This window comes from Vespula vulgaris, chromosome 10, assembly GCF_905475345.1.
Source record: "Vespula vulgaris chromosome 10, iyVesVulg1.1, whole genome shotgun sequence".
Taxonomy (NCBI): domain Eukaryota; kingdom Metazoa; phylum Arthropoda; class Insecta; order Hymenoptera; family Vespidae; genus Vespula; species Vespula vulgaris.
Window position 1 is genome coordinate 6740649 of NC_066595.1, and position 22231 is coordinate 6762879.

General features: G+C 33.5%; 2 protein-coding genes and 1 long non-coding RNA gene across 5 annotated transcripts in view; 2 read left to right on the forward strand and 1 right to left on the reverse strand.

Annotated features, from left to right (window-relative positions):
• LOC127067128 (RING-box protein 2) overlaps positions 1–22231 on the forward strand; it is a 31711-nt gene that overhangs the window by 554 nt on the left and 8926 nt on the right. The gene's annotated exons all lie outside the window — the stretch shown is intronic.
• LOC127067122 (facilitated trehalose transporter Tret1-like) lies at positions 381–19616 on the reverse strand. 3 transcript variants are annotated; one of them, XM_051001698.1, is made up of 7 exons: positions 18522–19616; positions 9858–10340; positions 5694–5822; positions 3984–4107; positions 2829–3002; positions 2375–2751; positions 381–2277 (listed from the first exon to the last, which is right to left on the reverse strand). In XM_051001698.1, the coding sequence occupies exons 1-7, from the start codon at positions 18594–18596 to the stop codon at positions 1696–1698; spliced, it is 1944 nt and encodes a 647-aa protein (XP_050857655.1). In that variant the 5' UTR covers positions 18597–19616; the 3' UTR covers positions 381–1695. The 3 variants fall into 3 exon arrangements, with proteins under 3 accessions (XP_050857655.1, XP_050857654.1, XP_050857656.1); XM_051001697.1 differs by lacking the exon at positions 18522–19616 and adding an exon at positions 15186–15290; XM_051001699.1 differs by lacking the exons at positions 9858–10340; positions 18522–19616 and adding an exon at positions 6200–7200.
• LOC127067129 (uncharacterized) lies at positions 4107–15400 on the forward strand. The gene is made up of 2 exons (XR_007782561.1): positions 4107–4763; positions 10887–15400. It is a non-coding gene; the product is annotated as an uncharacterized LOC127067129 (long non-coding RNA).

Sequence of the window (22231 nt, forward strand, 5' to 3'; positions counted from 1 at the left end):
ATGATATAAGATCATACTTTTACCATTTTGTTAGAAGTAAACTAGAATTATATTAGGTAAATTATATGTATATTACTTATATAAACCATTAGATATTATCTTATAAGAAAACTATTAATAATACAATAAAATTATAAATTTAATATAGCTGTCTATATAAAATTATATTCTATATTTACTTGCTATAATTTAGGTTTACGATAGCAAGTTTTTTTTTAATAAATTTTGCCTGATGATATGAAATAATACTTGGGAATATTATAGGATCAATAAAGACATTTTATAAGGAAAGGAAAATCATAGAAAAGATTTGATATGTAAATAATGTACTTCATTATCTATTAATTGTTTCAATATTTTGTATAAACTTAATATGAGTATTAAATTATCAAAATCATTTTTATTTACTTCTTGTTATGGCAAATAATAATTAGCAATTATTTCGTAATTGTTACTGCAGCAAGTATAACTTTTTCATACAACATGACTTTTACATAATGTTCATATGGCAAAAGATCGTTAGATATAATAATATTGTGCTCGAACGAGATTCTTTTTAATTAGGACTCACATTGTCATAAATGTACATTAAAACAATTAAACAATTAAGCACCCGATCATCTTATAAAGATGAATGTATTAAAACTCATAATTATGTATAAACTTGCGTTATTTGTAGTAACGTAACAATTATGCTAAAATTTTAATTTTTATAAGATCGATACTTCACTTCAAACAGTTTTTTAATAATTTCTTGTAGTTTAATTATTACTAATTCCAATTACTATTTCATTAACTTTTTTTTTATAAACTAAAGATATATTTACTATTTCTTTAATTCTATTTTATATGTTAATTCTTATATACATATGTTTGCTTATGTAAGCTAACAGCTATGTACAAAGTTGGTAACTCACATTAATGGAGCACCATAAGGATACATCATTTGATTTGAGAATTTATTGCCATAAAATGAGACAATTCGTCTTTCCATGAGTACTTATTTAAAACTATAATTTGTGCATTTGAGTAGAATACATAATATACCTCTGCAAGTATATCATCTACCAAATACTTCATAATCATTTCTGCATCCATATATAGTTTCTATTTAACTAAGTATCTTTAAATAAATCGTACAATTACTAGCTTGAGGTAGACCTTGCAACACTATCAAGTAATAAAAACAAATACTATATACCTAGTCAACAGCAGATTTCTTCCACGCCACTTTTCGCATATTTCAAATTTCTAAGTAAAGGACTTGTTCAAAAACAATAGATGGCTCATTTTCTTAACGAGCGTGTTTGCGAGCAACGAGAAAAAATCTTTGGAATTACGATTAAGAATTAATCTTATAATGATTAATAAAAAATGCTCATCGTCGGAGGACGTACTTAGTACCAACTCCTTCAATTACTCATATCTAATTGACAACAATTAATTAAGAGGAATTATGAGAAGAACGAAAAAGAATGCGAAGAGACGCATACAAAAAGAGAGAAAAAAGAGAGAAAGAGAGAGAGAGCAATCACGCTTCATCTCAAGAAGAATCATTCAAAGATCATTTACCTCATGCTTAAGTTTGGATTGCTATTACGCGTGTTGTTTGTCAATAGCTCACTCTTTTTAGATTGATCATTAAAAAAGGAATAATAATAATAATATAAAACGAAGAAGAAACTTAAAAAACAATTAGACTGCCATTGGCGTTGGTTTCATGTTAGCTACAGCGCTCATTCTTCTGACTGGTCCTGCGAATCTCTTTTCGATTTCTTCGAGTGACCTGCCACGCGTTTCTGGTACACATACATTGACGAAAATTAAACCGATTGCGCAAATTATTCCGAAGAACCAGAAGGTTCCGTATGCCCCGATCAATTCTTTGAAGTCTTCATAAGTTTTCGTCACTACGAAGGTACACGTCCAGTTGAAGGCCGTTGCGATACTAGCTGCCGTACCACGGATTCTGGCTGGTAAGATTTCACCCATCATTAGCCAAGGAATAGGGCCAAATCCTAAGGAGAAACCGATGACGTAAACGATCAGGCTGATCAATGGTATCCATCCTATGTTAGATACGTCTGTATCTCCTGTCTTTATGTAGAAGTACGAGCCAAGGCTGAGAAGTGTGATAACCATGGAAACGCCACTGATGTATAGAAGCATTTTTCGACCGAGCTTGTCTATAACCGCTGCAGCGATGAAAGTCGATAAGAAGTTTACGATACCAACGATTATGGTCGAGATGTTTTCGTCGACTGTGCTACCGGCATCCTGTGTATAAAAAAAAAAGAAAATACGTAATATCTCAAGGTTCTAAAAGAAACGAAATGACAAATGAAAACGAGAAAACGATCAGGTAGATACGAACCTTGAAGATTTGAACGGTGTAGAAGATGACAGCATTGATACCAGACATCTGTTGGAAGAACATGAGACCCAACGAGATCAAAATAGGTTTGACATGATTCGGTTTGAGTAACTCCGATAGTCCATCTTGAATATCTCTTTCGCTTTCTACATGCAACTCTTCGATCGTCGTCAATTCCTCGGTGATGTCTACATTCTTACCGCGCAACCATTGGAGAGACTTGCGTGCTCTTTTCGTTTTACCCTTTGAGATGTACCATCTTGGGGTTTCAGGGATTGCGAACATCAATACGAGGAATGGTATCGGTAAGGTACTACCGAACAACGCAAGGTACCTCCAGTTTAAATACATACCGGCTATGAAACACATTAGAATACCTACAACAGAAATTAAAATAATTTGAAGATGACTGTTGTTCCATGTTATCTTAATTGCCATTTGGAATAATACTTACCGGTGTTACCGAAGGCCGTAGGCAGCAAACCTAACGAACCACGAACTTCAGGTTGTATCGTTTCACCCAGATAAACTGGTAGTGATAGGGAAGTTATGCCCACGCAAAAACCGCAAATGGATCGTCCAATTAGAATCATAGGAATATTTTGAGCCAAACCAATGAGAACCCAAGCTAAAACGAGAAACGAGAAATAGAATACTTGTTATACATAATGTATTTCGCGTGGAAATAAACCGAATGTATTATTACGTGACGAATGCCACGATGGATGTTGTATTGCATTTACAAATAGTACTTATGCATGGATACAGTTAAGTGGGGATAAAAATGTAATACGGTATGGTAACAGTTAGAAAGCAAAAAATCTTTCGCTTAACGGATGGACGGACATAATGCTAAGGTTCGATATGATATGCCGTATGCTTTACTAAAGTGCCATATCACTGAGCATAACTCAGATTTATTATGCATATGTCTGCACGTGGGAGCGATAATGTTAACTATATACACGCGTAAACGAAAACCCGTTCGAACGAACCTCATAAATATACCGAACTATTTGATCTATGCTTCCAAGGTTTAGTAGCCGGACGTGAATCGTAATCTTAATCGTAATTTTCATGAAAAAGGAAAAGAAAAGTAGAAGAGACAAGGAATCGACTAACGAGCAAACTTTTCCGCATCAACTTACTATTTAACTTCGAATAATTCTCTGCGATTTTAATTTGAAGGAAAAGTATGGTGACAAATCGCGACATGGCAACAAATCGCGAGAAAGTATCAAGGTTTATAAAAGATATTACGTATTCGATAATATCTAATTAAGTTTCAATGTAAATATTTAATCAAGTAAGACGAACAAGTAATTCTAAGATGTAGTTCATTAATGATTTTGTTTGGTAATCATAAATTGATTGAAACGATTTAATTATTCACGACATGTGCGCAGAGTAATTCATCAAATGTTTCAATCATTGACGGAGCTTCTGACGACGTACGAACGTCACGAATGTTTGTTTTTTTTTAAACATCTTGTTCAGAGCGCAGAAATCAAGTTAAATAAAAAGAAAGAAAAGGAAGAAAAGAAATACAAAAAGAGAAACGAAGGATATAGAAAAAGAGTTTTCTAATCCGAATTTTCCAAGAGCTTACCTACGATAAATGGCACTGCAGTTCCAAGAATAGTATTCCTTCTTCCGAAATATTCTATGAACGGACCTCCAGCTATACCTCCGAAAAGCGCACTCAGAGGCATGATTGATCCGATCCACATACCCTGAAGAAGATTAAAAATATTAATTACAAATATTATTTGCGTGTAAAGTGCCGATCGTAAATGTCATTCACATTATTATGTGGATATATGTACGTTGTTTCATACGTAAGATATTGTCGTGTCAAAGTAGTCACGTACGCACGTGAGATGACGAAGAGTATAGGATCAATCATTATATCGTCCTTCGAATTTAAATGAAGCCGAAAGAAGAGGGGTCAAGGAAGGAAACCCTTGAGATTATTTATTACTATTCAAGTCATTGCTATTCAATTTGGTTCTTTTTTCTCTTTCGGATACAATCTCAGATATAGTTATAAAGAAACGAAAAGAAAGACGAAGCTTTTGATAGTGGGTACGAAAAACGTAGTTTATGAAGCGTGAAGAAAGACAAAATAATTTGTAAGAACCGTTAAACGTCGTAATCTGTTTTTACTGATAATCGCGGTCACGTAGAAACAATTTATAATTGTGCACGAAACGACTATAAAAGTTAACTCATAGTATTGTTGTTCATTGCAAATAGTCATCGCCGATGTCGGCGTGTCCATCGATTTGACCAATCAGGTTCTACATCACCGAGGTTCAACATTCGTTCGACCAATCGAATTGTAATCAGGCCATCGCGCCCCTGACCACGCACCAATGACGCACTTAAGGTTAAATTTTTAATCATCTATTGACCTTTCTAATATCGAAGGTTATGCGTATTATACCTTTTGGAGTTCTCCATAAGGTTCTCAAAGCGTAATAAAGCGACATCTCGTTAATAATCTCGAAAAAGATTACGAATTTACGAACGAAAGATTCGTTTATCAATTCTGTAATACATATTACTTGCAATCTTAACCATCGATTTCGAATTTAGAACAATTCCCGACTGCACACGTTTCGTCTGGTACAGATCGTTTAGGTATAAATCGATTTAAATCAATTCCGTATCAGTAAACACAAGTGTTGGTTACGTTAAACGTTTCGCAAACAGTTTCAATTTTATTAAGAGATAATTTATGAACAAACCGAATTTATTAGGCTCGATCAATTTTTAGTAACGAAATCGAACTCTATATTTTCTTTTTTATTTTATTTTATTTTATTTCTTTTTTTTTCATTCTTTTTGGAACAATTAACAGAAAATTGATTACGGTGATCATTATTCGACGATAGAATTTACAAAATATAATTTTATAAATTTTCCAATTGAAGAAATATTATTATCAAAGAAAAAATTTTATAATCAGGGAAATATTTGAAAACATACGTGCTCGAATACGTATTTGGGAACCTTGAACGCATGACGCTCATGAAAGTAGGATGATGTCTTAATGTACATATTTAAACGAAATATATATTCGATATTACAAGTTACTTATCGGAGCACGTACGTTTAGAAATATTTTCCCATATGGTATGATTTTCTCTTTTTATCTGGATCCTTGGTAATTTCATTTTTACCGTTTTCAAAGTTTCCTCTCATAAAACGATAATCAAATATGTAAGTTATGATCATTTTTGCATGCATTCACCGTTAATTTACGTAGATACTTGATAATGATATTAATATGTAATAGATGAACATTATTACTCACCATTTGTTTAGTAACTTCAAAGGTCATCTCGGTCTCATTGCTTTGCATAGAAACAAGGGCCGGCGAGGTGTAGGAAGTTGAATATCCAACAACGAGAGAACCCAATGACAGTGTCAAAGCTGCCAATATCTTTAAAAACACAAAAAAAAGTATTTTATGTAAAAAAAATTATTCACAGATACACACACAGACACGTATTTAAAACTAAAGTATTTCTCGGCTTTATCATCTTCTTTTTATCTTTTTCCTTCATTTTTATAATTTTCCTTTCATTGCAAGTATTATCGTAAATACTTATAATTGTTAGGAACGATTAAGACAAGCACACAGGAAATTAAGTCGTTTTGAATTTATAACTTCCTCGTGCATACCGTCGATAATATAATCGAAGGATGTTGTAAACGATACGTTTATTTTCTCAACATGATCATCATCATCATTATCATCATCATCATCATGATTATCATCACCACCATCATCATCATCATCTTCTTCTTTTCTCGTACCTGAGTAAAAATGGCCTTCGGTTCTGGCGCGTTTCCTGGCACTTCTATATTCACGTGAGTGTCAGCTCGCATAAGAATTTTCATGGTTACAAGTATTTGATTTCTTCCACGCTGTCTTTAAATTGATCCAATCGAAAGTAGAACACGTCGATGTATTAAATACACTCTCGTATCTTCTTATCCGTGTTAATAATAATAATAATAACAATAATAACAATAATAATAATAGTAACAATAATAATAAGAAGAACAGCAACAGTAGCAATAACAATAGTAATATTCGAAATAAAAATAAGGGTTATAATAAATAAGAAGAAAAAGAGAAAAAACAAAACGATAAAAGGTAAAAGATCACTACTCCGAAACAGTAACGAAAACCGATAATACTCGAAATGAGAGAATATGCTTGTCGGCGATTCAAAAGAATCAAGAAAATTACTATCCGAGCGGAAGTTATCGGTGTCAACGGTATAATATAAGCTATTGACACTCGTGGATTGCCGGGTGGTTCTCCTCGTTTATATAGAGGCAATATGCTCTCTTGGGGGGGCAGCCCATCCCTTCTCTTTTACAATAAGTCACTGCAAGGTCTGTCGCGTTCCATTCGCGAAGTCTGACAAGTTGTACGCACGCCCGTTAAAACTAACTCGTTCACGATTTCGTCGTTTATTTGTCAGTATCATCCTCAACGTAGAATTATCAATTTTGGAGATAACTCTTCTGTCATTCCAAAAATAGAAATCATATATATTTCTTTTGCTTTTAAACTACTTTTTCGAAAAACCTGTTTTCTTTCTCTTTCGAAGTTTATTAATAGTAATAGTAATAACAGTAGTAGTAGTAATTCTTTTAAAGGAAAGTTACCGACAGAAAAACTTTCGCGTATACAGGAGTGGGGAACTAGTTTATTACGTGAAATAATTTAAAGATCCTTTCGAAAATAAGGATACGTTGTTGTTTTTTTTTCTTTTTCGAATTTTCGAACTTTCGCTTCCAATATAAAATCGTTAAATCTTTTTATATAATTTCGAATTTTTCTTTAGGAATAGCTCTTAAAGAAATCACCGTTACATAATGAAATCTATCATTTTATTTTTGTTAATTTTATGATTTGACATGGTATAAAACGAAAACGATATTACGCTGAAAGTTAAACTGTAAAACAAACAAACAATTAAGATCCAGTATCATTCTCTTTCTATTTTATCATTTTCCTTTTCAATCGATATCACGTACAATCGTCGTCGATTTTTCAAGAAAAAGAAATGGATGTTAATGATTAGGATATGGTATGTTCAAATTCCGAAAAAAAAGAAAAAAGAAAAAAGTAATGCAAAAAAAACACCTTGGGAATCATCGTATTGCTCAAGCAAGGTTAGCAGCGTAAGACACAAGGTATTGTAAACGACAAGTCGTTTGTCGGGAGGCGCTGTCTCTCTTTTGTAGTATCTCGTTATTGCAAGAATAGACGTGACGCGTGTGCAAAGGCCCAACGAAGTAATTGTAGTTAGATGATTAGAATAGCGAGTGTGAAGACAAGTGCACCCTTTTTTTTAAAGACTCATCTTTCTTTCTTAAGTGCACCCGTTTCTTTTTTTTCTTTTTTTTTTTTTTTTCTATTAATACATTTTCCTTTTCTTATGTATTATCTAAGAGATATCGAGATCGAATGTTAGACAATTACGATAGAAGAGAAGAGAGTTCGTACGAAAGAAAAGAAATTACTTTCATCTGTTTTCACGTCACATTCTTTTTTCTTATCGATTAAGATTTTCTATTTTTTTGTATTTATCCATTTTTTTTCAATTGTTTATTTAAGCGGTATCTTTGACCTATCGTTTGCAACAACCTCGTGTCGGTCTATCGCGAGAACCTAGTAAGTGAGTCAAAAAATGGATCAAGGATTGCGGCCATCCTTGAGACTTTGACGTGAATAGTACGAGATCGCTAAAGGATTAATGGGATATAATTTCAAAGACAATAAACATGCCGCGAAAACCATGGAAACTACGTTCTTGGTATAGTTCAATGCCTTTGGAATGTTTCACATTTCTTCGTTTTCAAAAGCTTCTATATTTTTTTTTTTTTATTCCGATCGATTGAGATTTATCGGCCATTAAAAGTAGATTACACGTAAAAATCCCTGCTTCTCTTCTGCATGGTATGTATCATCGGCGGACCACATAAACGCTCGTACTACTTAAAGGTATTTGATTTTTCTCTTCGGGTTTCATTGATATCAATCTTTTAGTTGGCGATCATTTCAGTAACTATTTTTTGATAAATTTCTTCTTTTTATTTATCTATTTATTTATTTTTTTGTTGAAATCAGGAACTTTTTTTATGTTTCTTCTGCTACATAGTGAAAAAAAATTATTTAAAGAATTGAAGTATTTTTAATTATCAATCATCTATCTTATAATCTTTAATCTTTTTATATCGAGTAGCATACATCCTCGAAGAGTAGACACTCAAATATATAGAGCATGTATATATGCCGTCGCAAAATTGTGGCTCAAATACGAATAGCATATCGAACATCGTAATTCGTATGCGCTCCATACGTCAGCGTCAACGTCAAATACGACACATTATTTCACAAGCGCGCCGGAGCAAGAAGATTAATATACATTAATCAGTTAATCGTTATCAATATTTTAATTTGCAGACACATATGTTCTCGTATATAAACAGTTATATCGTTCAAAGAAATTAATTTTGGATTTTGCTCGTAAAGTAAAAAGTGAGAAATCTTTCGTATTAATTAATTAACGAATTAATTACTTTTGCACAACGAACATTCGTAATAACTAGTTTGCATTGTGGCCTCTTTCTGTAGCTTGCGGCGTGTGGGTTTCGTAAAAAGATACTCATGCGAAGGCTTCTAGTAACGAGAAAGCTTTATCTTGATTAAATAAAATCCTATTATGAAACTTAGTAGTCCGATCCTTACTATTTCTTTCTTATTCGCTCTATTCTTATTTCATCTTCAAAAGAACTTTCATGCGAGATTGAAAAAAATGATTCCACTCGTGATATTGTGCGATAAACACTTGTTTCTTTTATATCTCTCTTTTGTTCCATTAATATCTCCATTAGAAACTTATACATGTAGATACGTATTGTAATATATTACAATCACTTTCATTTTTAATTCTTCTATCGATAATGTTCTCATACAATCATGTTTCAACGAACAAATTCTCTGTACTTTTATCTCGGAAAGAATTACAAAAGATATCAAATAAATACAGATATCGATTACTTTGTTTCCAAGGATATGTTGAACTCGATTCATCTCCTTCGTAATTTTCTTTTATTTTTTCAAATGAGATGTATCCAAAAGTTTGTTATCTTCTGAAGGAGAAATCAACGATAAAGTGGAACATTAACACATTGGCTGGGATAATGGTACCACTCGTCATAAATATTCAACTTCTCTCGCGATAAAAGAATAAATAAATCATTTCTTTTTCATTCCGATTAAAAAAAAAAAGAATAGATAAGACTACCGTTAGAAATTTATACCTCTTTACTTTTCCATTAATTTATCCAAAGCTTTTTGCCAATATTATATATTTCCGATTAACAGGTTATATATATATATATATATATATATATATATATATATATAAAATTAATAATAACAAACACTTACCTGTTTGATGAAACGTTTCGGTGACAATTCTTGATCCTTTTGAAATTGTGACGGTGGTAGACGTTCCACTTCCTGCGTGCCATCTTTATCTTTCTCTTCCTGAGTAGTACTCATCAGTCCCTTTACCGTAGGCTCGTGGGGATCCTTGGCCAACAACGGATCGAGTTGTTTGTAATCGGCGTCGAGACCTTTGTCTAAAGGATCATAGATTCTTGGTGCAGCAAGAGGTTTTTGCAATGGCTGACTGTTGAAAAGCTGATTGTTTTTTAGATTCTCGACATAGTAATGATTTGGTGACAAGCTATTGCTACCGCTTGGTGATCGTTTCTTCTCGACGAGAAGGGCTGTTTGACTGTTGAAAGGGCTTGCGTTTGTTGCGAGAGTCGCGTTCGAGGCACAATCCAATGTTATACCCGAACTCGTTGTCGAAGATCTTGCGATCGACGGCACCCTCGTATAATAATTCGGCAAAACGTTGCGCTCCTGAAAGAAAAAATATTATCAGTTTTGAATTAAATGATTTTATAAATGATATGATTTTGTAAATGGGAATCGTGATAACAACAGCAGCATGTTCCTCGTACAATGGGAGATTTAAAGATTTTCAATGACAATCTAGGTTTATATTGAATCAAATTTAAGCAGAAAATTAATAAATTCGTGCCACCTATCATGATAGTAGAAAAATTATTATTTGTGACTATAAGGAACGTAATAATTGTTCATATATAATCGTATGATTTTTAACAATTTTTCTATATTGTTTTTCTAACGATAAAAATGTAAGGGTAAATGTAATTCATTTTTCTGCACCATAACGATTTAGAAATTTTACAATCGTCAATCTTCGTGTCATTTTGTAATCGATAATCGATGCATCATTGTTCTTTCTATCTACCTTTCCTCATTTTGATGAAATCACAGTTAAAATATTTTTATCGCATGTCCTTGGGATGAATATTAGCTATTCAAGCTAATTTTATTGATCTAATACGCATCGAAAATGTTATAATTTTTATATTGCTGTAGTTGAAACTGGAAAGAACCAGAAGAAATGGACCGAACTGGACACTACTGGACTTGAACTTTGCTTCATTTTGCGATAAACTCACACCATCGGTATATGACGTAAACAGATTTATGTAAAATTGTATAATGGAAGAGAATGGAAAAAAGATCTTCGAAAGTACGGGTCAAGCAAAAAAGAACAAATCTCGCGATCGCAAAGATATTCAAATTTATTCTTATTGTATTGGATGAAAAAATAAAAAAAAAGAAAGGAAAATTAATATGACGATAACGTAATAATAAGAACGAATTGAAGTACCTTTATAACGTTTCCCTAAGTGTTCCTTTCTCGAAAAGGAAGACCAAAGTGGATGCTTTAAAACACTTATTGACAAAAAGTTTTCTTCTTGAATGATTCAACTTCTGATCTGTCTCCTCGTATTCGTTTCTATTACACGAGGAACTTGGATAGACCAACGGATAAACTTCTTGTCCGAACGTTGAAGTGCAAACGCGAAAGGAAAGAAGGAAAAAAGATAGAGAAAAGAGGATCGAATTTGGATGTTCGTTCGGTTGTAACACAGTGGTCACTTTGTTGAGGGGATGAAACGCCAATGTTCCAGTATTTATATGGTAGACGTTTATCAAGAATTCCATTGTAAGGAGGGAAAGAGAGCCAGAGAAGAAGAGGAAGAAGGAAAGAAAAACAAAGTGGGAGAAATAAGTTCATGTCCATTATCAATGAAGGCAATGACGAAAAGTAATGAGCAAAGAATCGAGCCGCAATGCTTACTGTAAGATTAGATGACTTTTAGCCTGGCTATCGATAACCTTTAATGAACTTTGTGACTAAACTTTGTATCTTTTACTTTTGCGAATTGTTTTCGTTAGACTTTTCTGTCTCTTATGCGTGTACTAGGGCTATGTACACTGCGCTACAAATCTCTTATGAAAATTCTGGACGCTGTCCATCACGCAGAGAGGAGCGAAGCAATCACGTGGATAGCTCATTGCCACGATTGTGTTTACTTCTTGATAGATTTCTCGAAAATAATGAGATATGAACACCAATATGATTGCTTGTATCAGTCCATTTATTCGATCGATTATAATATAGAATATATAACAACGAATCTGTATTACGAAAAGAAGATACCATTTTTTTTTCGTATGCGATATTGTAGACTTTTCTGATCGAACTTTTTATACTATGCGAATAGAAATAAGAAAAAGATCTTACATAAACGTAGTTATTTCGTAAATATGGAAAATTAATTTCGATTTTCGATTAATAATTGACTATTGAAGTTCTTATCGTCACGAAATTAATAATTCTTTTTTTCCTTCTTATTTTCTGATACCATTATTGATATAGCATTTACGCTATGTATTACAAGTAAATTAAGACAATAAGTAAAGTGAAGATAATTTTAGAAATCCTAAAATAGTTTTGTAATAATACGTAGAATAAAATAATTCAATGATTAATAATGAGTCTACGAAATATTTGTTCAATGATTAACGACGTTTCAATAAAAAAAAATATTCAATTATTTAATCATCTAACGAATAGTTAAACATTTGTTTAACTAGTACGGACTAAATCATTCTTAGTAGATCATATCTATGGAATAGTTAGCTAATGTGAATTTAAATATTGAAATCGTCTTTGTAAACATGTGACACGTAGTGATTCGAAATGAATTTTTGTTTGCTTTTTAAAATTCGTAAAAATTTAATCGTTCGATAATATCTTCTAAAAATACTTTGATTCTTGTTTATTCATATTTTTTTGTTATCATGTATGCGTAGGAAGCGATCTCTCGTATTTGATCATCTGTTGTCGAACTTAAGCCGCCACCTTGACTGCTCTTTTAGTAGTAGCGTCAATGCTATGTCAATGGTGGTATCAGCGAAGTTCACTATGTGGACCGTACGTTAATCGAATTATACGCGATAAATCAAAAATTTGTGTTAACTGCGTATACAATGCGATACATAGAAGTTTTCATTCGGTCGAACAATATTCGTGTTTATGCAAATCAGTCGATAATCGATACACCGTCTATCGAGATTTGAAACTCTCGCGTTTCTTGCAACTGTAAATGTGGAAAAACGTTACGTCAGCTCAATGTGTATTATATAAAAATATACACACAAATATATATATATCTTATATTTCACGGAGGACTTTCTAAATAAATATCGAACTTGATAGGCAAGTTCGAGAGACAAGCTATCCGCTTATCTAGGCTGACGGTAGAAACTTGCAAATCGGTTGTAAAATCTGTAAATATGTAATACATCGACTTTCACATTGATACGGTTATTATATATACATACTTATATACATATATATTTGCATAGTTTATATAAACATGCATACACATAAAGATTTTCGGTAACATGAACATTTTGAAATAATTAGGGGAAAACGGATCGTCTTTATGAACAAACGCGATCAAGATGCATCACGTGAATTACCATATATATATATATATATATATATATATATATATATTTGTGTGCGTGTGCGTGTTTGTGTTTGTATTAATATATTATAGCGGAAACGAGAGATTCATTATTGTCTGTTTATCGCGAAAAACGAGCGTCGCTAATGCGATCTATCCTCGTCCGATATTCCGTGAAATCGAATAAGTACGAGAGAACGGCATGATCAAGCACGTCATAGAAAAGTATCGTCGTAAATCAGATAACTGGTGTTGTTGGCTATCCTACTCCCACTACAACGATTCATTCTATACGGATTGTTTCACGCGAAGAAAACGAGCGAGACTCGTTGTTTTCCTATCTTTGTCATTAGATTTATGATCTATCTTCGTCGAGTGTTCATAATAGAGATGAAAAGACGGGCCATACGCCCATGAAACGATCTTGTAACGATTTCACTTCTGCTCCATGTTCTTGGCACGCGTAACGAAGCACTACCACGTGCTACGAAGCATGATGATGTTCTATACGAATAAGATCCTTCCAATTGTCTTTTTTCTCTTTCTCTCTCTTTTTCTCTCTCTCGCCCTCTCTCTCTCTCTCTCTCTCTCTCTCTCTCTCTCTCTCTCTCTCTCTTTGATATCTTTATTTTGTAATGAAAATGTAATTTTCAAAAGTTGACATTTATCTACTAGCATATATCATCCAATCTATTTCAATGTATACTTAGTAAGAGACTGTTGACAAGAAAAGTGACATTTCTCAAAAATGATTTATATTTTAAAAATTGCGTATTCGAACTAATTAATTTATATTAACTCATATCTCTATAAAAAAAAAATTGGAAATATCAAATAAATTTGTACAAATAATCGATCAGAAATATCTGATTATAATACACTACGTATTAATAATGCGTCGTATATATATTACGCGATATAATATATATGTACATACAAGTGTTGTTAAAAAATGTGTGTCTGATTGATTATCAAATATGAATTAATTTGTACCGCACTAATGAAAATGGTTAAAACATCTTTAAAACTATTGGCATCCAGAAACATGATACATCTAGTAACAACGATGAATTATAAATTCATTTGTGAATTGCATTTCGTGAATTACAATTAATTCACTCGAAGAATATCTAATTCACTATGTTTTCGTTAAATCTTTTTAACATAGAATTTAGTTTAGAATTCAGATTACTCGTGATTCAGATTTCTCTTGCAAAAACGTAATGTGTTGAGAATTTGTAGCTAACAAAAATTGTCTAAATGAAATCTCGCGTGTTTCGTAGGCAGGAGAATGACGACGATAGTATAGTTGTGCTTTTCTCAACGGCATTCCATCGAAGTAAATCATTCGAAAAAGAAGAAGAAGAAGAACCAACAAACGATTGAACGAATGAATGAAATAAGAAAGCAGGGTAAATATAAGTACGAAAAGACAAAGTGCACGCCGTGCATCGAAAGCTATGACTCTAATAATGTATGGCACGCGACAATGTACCACGGCAAAACGTTCTCTTATTTATTTATTTCTTTATTTATTTTTTCGTCAGAGAAAAAGAGAGAGAAAGAAAGAGAAAAAACTTTTCCGTCCGAGACATCCTAATCCCTCATAATATAGTATTTTGTTATAAATATCTTCTCTCTTGAATCCTTCCAATAATAGATTTTTATATTTCTTATCGTCATGGATATCGATGCGAAATATAAAACGACATTTTTTGTCTTCTATTTTTTTTTTTTTTTTTTTACTTTTACTATCGCAACAGGGCAATGAACTACTTGGGCGAATTTGTATGCGTTGAAGAAGCGAGGTAACTTGATATAGACATTAGAGCAACAATTGATGACGTACCAGCGGCGTAGATGCTTGTGGCCCTTGAAGCATTTTAGCGCTGCGTCCATGACAGTCAACGTAGTCATGAGTTGGTTGCACTGAACTCATCTTGGAGTATAATTTTTTTAAATTACTTTAAAAAATAGCTTGATATATATATATATATACACACGAATGAGTGTATAGTATAATTATATAGTCGATTCGTTATTCAAATGCTAGAACTGATTTTCTGATATTCGAAAATAGCTGTGTCTAACGGTTGTCACGATCTGACTGAAAGATGCCGTTTGAACTTCACGATTCAGACGCGTAGAAGATGTGCGAACTAGTCTCACGTTTTACTCTATGTATTTGGAATATTGAAAATTGCAGCCATTTATGATTCTTTGGAAGCTAACTAATCGGGAGCTGAACGAAAGGACTTAAGACCTGTTTGTATAGCAATTTAAGTTGCGGCACGGACGATCATTATTTGTATCTGTCTACCAATGCATCGGGCTTTGATTTATTGTGTTGAAGCTTAACAAGTCGTATACATATGTATTCAACGATAAGTTCTTCCTCGGGGAAACAAACGCGTTAAAAGATCAGATAGCTTCGTATCGCCTATTGTATCGCTTTTTCTTTGTATTCTTTCCCCTCTTCTTCTGTTTTTCTTTTCTATTTTTGTCTTTTTTGTTTTGTTTTTTATTTTTCATTGAAAATAGAAAAGGAACGGATGAAACTGGTATTGTGCGGATCTGCCAATAAGTTTTCTGGATTCTCACTGAAACGTGACTTCAAAAAGTGACTCATGTCAATCTCGATGTTAGGCAACCCGTCATACAAACGAGGAAATGCGTACAACTAACTCCAGGCGTAACGATATTACGATGATCTATGATAGTAATCAACGTCTAGAAGAGCGAATCTGTGTATTTATAGAAAAATGTGATAATGAATTTCGTGATCTACGAGATAAAAAAGAAATTGTACAAATAACGATGAAATAAAGAATTTTGTGTATTATTTTAAAAGTTCACAGGCAAAGATGCTCTGATCTTTCGAACTTGTATGATTTTTAAGGTGATCTAATCGTTAATTGGTATGCGGTACAAAACAAAAACATAAGCAAACGAAGTTAGAGAAACGATCGCTGCGAACGGATAAAAGAAAGCACACCACGAATTGTTAAATAAAAGAGATTTATAATTAATGAAAGTATAAATGTGACAAGTAATGGTCGGTGTTTTTAAGTTTGTGAATTTCATTCTCGCCTGCGATGAATGTTCCCTTTCTGCTACCTACCGTCGTTATAGAAAAAGAAAAAAAATAGTAGATATAAAATTGTGGAAATAGGTCCGAAGAGATATCGATAAAGCTAATGATAACAGTCACACACAATAATGTTTATTAAATTTTTCTTAAGTGTTACATGTATGTTTTGTCTCCTTTTTATTTTATTTTATTTTTTTTTATTTTTTTTTTTTTGAAAAATGAAACTTGCGATAGGAGTTGTGAACGACGAGTCTACCGCAGACAGTCTCCTGTAAGATCATCCAAACTTCGAAGTTTAATTGTTAATATAATTATGCTCAAAGCATTTGCCAAATTTATCCGTAGGAATTAATCTTTTTTTGTATGATGAACATATTAAGATCATATTTCTTACATCTTCTACAAGTCGAGATTACAAGCGTTCGGATAATTAACGTATTACCAAAAATGATTTTCTTTTTTCTTTTTTTCAATAATCGAACAATACTAAAAAAACAAACAAGACGTACGATTATTAACAGCAATAGGAAACGAGAGAAAAAGATCAAAAGACTCAGCGAAGTACGAAAAGTGATACTTCTCCTCGAACGAACTTCTTCGTTCGTACATCAAAAAGGTACATATGTACGAAATTTTCAGATACAATATCGTCTTCTCTTTCCCATACACCTGCTAAACACCTGCTAATCAAAGAAAGATTATTACGATCTCGGAAAAAGTACGTAAAACGACGAATTTTGTTAAGTTAACGTAACTAGAAAAATAACAAAATGAATAAGTGAAGAAGAAAAAGAAAATGCAAAAATGCACATGTCAAATTTTCGCGCGGTCGAACTCGCTCATAGTTTCGAAAATGACGCTAGAGGTCGTTGCGAAAAAAGAGGAGGGAAAAGGTAGAGCGGATATCTTCTCGGCGCGAGCTAATAGCGGGCTTTTCATTTTGAAAGCAAAGGTTGCTTCGCGCGCGCATGCGCATTGCATCGCATCTTTCAAAAAGAATCGATATTTGTCATGCGCACACGTTACGTATATAAGCTCGTAAATGAGCGTGACGAGTTATTGAAGAGAAACGGGAACAAAGGGGAAAGAGACGAAGTACGTCGAAGAGAAGTACGCGCATTTTATCGAACATGCCGTATCGTGAATTTCAAGAGTAAGAAAGAGAAAGAAAAGAAAAAAGAATATAAATTGTCATAAAAGGCAAAATGATTTTAGTTGTTCGAATGTACGTCACACGTTGTATAACTAACAAACGTTTGCTTCGGTACAATTCGGTTCGACTCGGCTCGGCTCGGTTCTCATAAAAATATAATCTACGATAAGACAGTCACACGAAAGAAAACGAAGAGAAGCAGAGCGAGGGAGAGAGAAAATACACCGAGCCACTCTTTTTCTCTGTCTGACATGCGTTTGCGTTGGTAATCATCCGTCTTATCGATGTTTCAACGACGCGTTGACGAGGATAATTTGTGTATTTTTGTCAAAATTTGTTAATAAACAACGCGTTAATAAATATATTGTCGTTACGGAAAAGCAAAATTACCATCAATGTATCTATCCGAGGAAGGAGTAAAATAAAAAGAACGTAATGTTTATGCTGCAATTCGAAAAGAAAAAGAAAGAAAACTTAAAGAAACGAAAAAGACAATGTGTTGCATGCATATCAGTAAGGAAGGTAAAAAATAAAACGCATGTTGCGGGCTCGACGTTGAGAACACGATCGTCGTCGTTGTGTCAGTGGCCGCATATCGTGGAACTTTCCAGAAGCTTAGAGAGGGAGAAAGAGGAACGAAGATGGAACGCTAGCGGCAGCCGTGAACCGATCAAGGATAAAGGGAGACCGAGTAAAAACAAAACGAGAGAAGCCGGGTGTATATGTATGAGAAAAACGTATATTGACCGTATGGAAAATAAAATTAATTTTTATAAATAAATTCAATGATAAAAGGAAGAAAAAAATGTTTGATCGACGAGCAAGAAATGAAGCATTATGGAGAAACCAAAAGAAATAAAAAAATAAAAAAACAATTAAAAAAAAAAAGAAGAAAAACGAGAAAGGACATCGTATGTAGGGTAAGAGTAAGCTTGGCTTACCTTCGTTTTTGTGAAGGGCACTAGGCACAGAGGCCATGGTTGCATGATTTGTCTTCTCTGCGTGTTAGACGGCATCGTTTTGCGTTGTAACGCCGGTTCTCTTTTTCAAACGGCTATCTGTCACCTTTGCACCGTCGTTGTAGTCTTTAATCAATTACAGTTGTGTAGTAGTATTCGTCGTTGTCTTCTCTCTCTCTTCCTCTTTAGATCGTAGTTATCGTGTGATTTCTCAATGAAACAGAAGTAATGTCGAAGTTCTCCTTCTATCCGTCGGTGATAGCTACTATACGTAGCAGACAAATATGTAAAAGGGGGTGGTACGTGCGCAGTAACTACCAGAATGCCCCTATCGGTCCAGGATGTAACTGCATCTGTCTGGTTTCTGTCTTTCAACTTTGCTACGACAGAGCGTGCGCGTACTCAACACACGTGGCTTTGTTATGACAACAAAAAATTATCATTCGCTGGCTACCGGTTGCTATAATTGCTGTTACCCTCGTTTTATCGACCTCACTTTCTTCTTTATTATAATCAAATTGTCTTTAATCACAGCTGAATCAGGAATTTCTCGACGGTGATACGTATAATGATGTCTTTTGGTACGTTACTGTTCAACCCTCGTGATGCGATACCAGGAACGTCTAAAGTCTAAATGACGCCTCGTGGCGCCTATACCGTGGTAACTACCTCGCTTTACCACCACCACAACCACCACCACCGCCACCACCACCGTTCGTTATAGTCGCCTTACGGCGATTGCTTCCTCTATATTTTACTGCCGCCTGCACACCTCTCGACCAGCTGCTATAGCTATGTCTATTCTTGTCTTAATTTTCTCTATATTTCTTTTCACTACTATTTCCTTGGAATTTTTTCTTTAATTCATGACAAGTCAATATTCCTTCTACTCTATCTTCTACTTTCTTTCTCCTTAAGATAATTCTCTTCAATGAAACTCAATGAAGAATTTATCTCGGCGTAAAATTCAAAGTACGTCTCGATGATCGAATATCAATAATAATCTGTTGTATATATTTATCGCGGTGGTCACACCGGTGAAAGGATACGATGCACGTGTTATTACTCGTATGTTTTTGGAAGGTTTGCTAATCAGATCGGGGGGTTTGTCTCTTTTATATAGACGACGTTGCAGACGCAAGCACCGCCCACTTCTTTTCTCGGGGCGCGTTCCTGACCAAATGGTGGGGATAGAAGCGAGCCACGGCGACCCGACGTCGGTGAGTCGCGTGAATTACCCGCGGATTGGAAACCGTGTTATGTCGATTTTATGGATGTGTGTATACACACACAGACCTATATGTCATATACAAGTAACATTTGATCTAATCAAATCGTTCTACGAAGTAATTCGTCAAAGATACAAGACGTATCTGCGAAGAATTTGCGTCAATGCTCGAAACTCTCACAGTGATTTCATTTTTCTCTCCATCTTTCCTTAAAATCAATATTGTCGATATGGTCATTCGTTGTTACGCACATCAGGTCTCGTACATATTCATTATTTTGTCGAAGCGATCTTATGGGCATGCGCACGAGACAAGCGCGTCCTCTTGCTCCTTCATATTCTTCTCGTTTCCTCTTCGCGTTCCTTCTCTCATTCTATTTGACTTTTGATATATTCGACTGTTCTCTAGTCTACGAACCTGTCACGAAATATGGTCTTTAACCGAAAAGGAAGAAATAAAAAAAAAGATATGATCACGTATTACCATTTGTTTATCTAATCATGATGCAATGATATCTATTTATCTATAGAGATATAATTAAACCATTAGAAATTTTTAACACGAAGTAAGATTTCTTTTCTCTCTTCTGTAGAAAATTCAATGATATTCCTCAAAAAAAAAAAAAGAAAAGAAAAAAAGATAGAGTAACTATAATTCAAAGTTTGCTATCGACCTTAAAAATAAAAAAATAAAGAAAAAAAGAAAGAGAACAGGAAAAAGAAAAGAAATAAAAAAACATTATTCCGTTCATTACGTCCTATCCAAAGATGAGAAGGAAAGAAAGATAGCAAAATCGTGATCTTTCCTTTGGATCACGATTATCCAAACGATAAAAGAGACAATTATTTTAGCGATAAATCGATGATAAGCCGAGTATAATACCTCGAAAACATATCGATTATGAGAAACCAAGTACATTCGAACGGTGACGATAGTAACAACTTCTCAGATCTCCCGTAGAAGGTTCGAGTCGTTCGACCTCGTTCGGCAACGTACTCGTCCGTATACAGTCGCCAGACTTGTCTTTCCCTTTCTCCATCTTTCTCTCTCTTTCTTTCTCTTGCTCTCTCTCTCTCTCTCTCCCTCTCTCTCTCTCTCTCTTTCTCTCTCTTTCTCTCTCTCTTTCTTGCTCGCTCGCTTTCTGCACACACGCCTATCCGCACGTACGCCTTGGCATCTCTCTCTCCTGGAAGTCTTATTACCGCTTCTTCTTTCTTCCGTATCTTTCTTCTCCACAAACTTGCCCTCCCCAAGTTACTTCGGACGTTAGTAGGTACTTACACCTTCCTGCGCACACACACGTTGCATGCATGCGTGTGCATGTGTTGAACCGCCGGCAATCTCCGTCAAAGGGCGCTTGGAACTTGCCGAGCTTGCATCATGAACAGAAAGAGACTAGTAATAGGGTGGATTTCTTCGTAAAAGTTTCATCGAGATTTTCGATGGATTTAATAATAACGAGTGACATTGAAAGAACTGTTTTTATTTTAATCAACGGTTGCTAATCAATTAAAAAATGTATAGGTTCTGATACGTGTATGTCTATTAATTTTTATGATGAAAATCTTGAGTAACGAATGTATACATATATATGCACAAACATCACGAGGCAAAGAAAGTCTCGCTTACGAAATTTATTTTGAAGGATATACATCGTTCGCGGTTGTTCTAACAATATATAGACAGATCAAAAATAAAATACATATGTTCGACTTGAAGATGGTTTCGTGAGAGAATATTTTAGTCGTGACGCAAAAGTTTTCGCTAAATTTTTTTTAACCAGAGATATACTTCGATAAACTTAACTGTGACGCAGAAAATTTAATATAACTTTTTACACCTGTGTTTGTGTCTGTATATATTTATATAAATAAATATTGTAAATATATCTATTTAATTTTTTCTTTTTTTTTTTTCCCCAAACAAATTCGTAACTATGTCTTTCTTTAAAACATGAACTAACTTTATATTTCTTTTAATAATACATACGATTGAATAAAATTTTAAGATCTGAAACATTAATGGTTTTAGATATTCCATTAAAAAGTAAATATTCTATTTTATTTCGTGCAAATTCTATTCTTTTTAACAATGAAACATATATACGAATAGAAAGAAATTAAAAAATCTAAAACAATTATGATTTCAGGTATAACATTAAAGTTATAAGATGTACAAATTTTGTATCTATTTTTAAACACAATCTTTTTTTTTTCATTTTAACATTAATTTGTCATTAAATATATCTTTAGCATATAATTAACTTTTTATTCTTATTAATATAAATTCGCCGTTATCATTATATAATTTATTTATTTTTAATATAAATTCTATAATTTCAATAAATTATTTATAATATTTTTTAATTTTAGCGATACTAGTTTTTTTCCTATTTCAATTACAATAAAATTTATTATTTGTGTAAGTACATTTAACAAATTTTAGTTTATAAATAATATATTT

Excerpts from the sequence above, each read along its gene's own strand:
- LOC127067122 (XM_051001697.1), bottom strand. The coding sequence starts at position 15,275 with ATGAGTTCAGTGCAACCAACTCATGACTACGTTGACTGTCATGGACGC. Across the intron at positions 5,823-9,857 it reads CGAAACGTTTCATCAAACAG|ATATTGGCAGCTTTGACACT; the intron begins GTAAGTGTTTGT and ends GTGTTTTTAAAG. Across the intron at positions 2,278-2,374 it reads ACACCGTTCAAATCTTCAAG|GATGCCGGTAGCACAGTCGA; the intron begins GTTCGTATCTAC and ends TTTTATACACAG.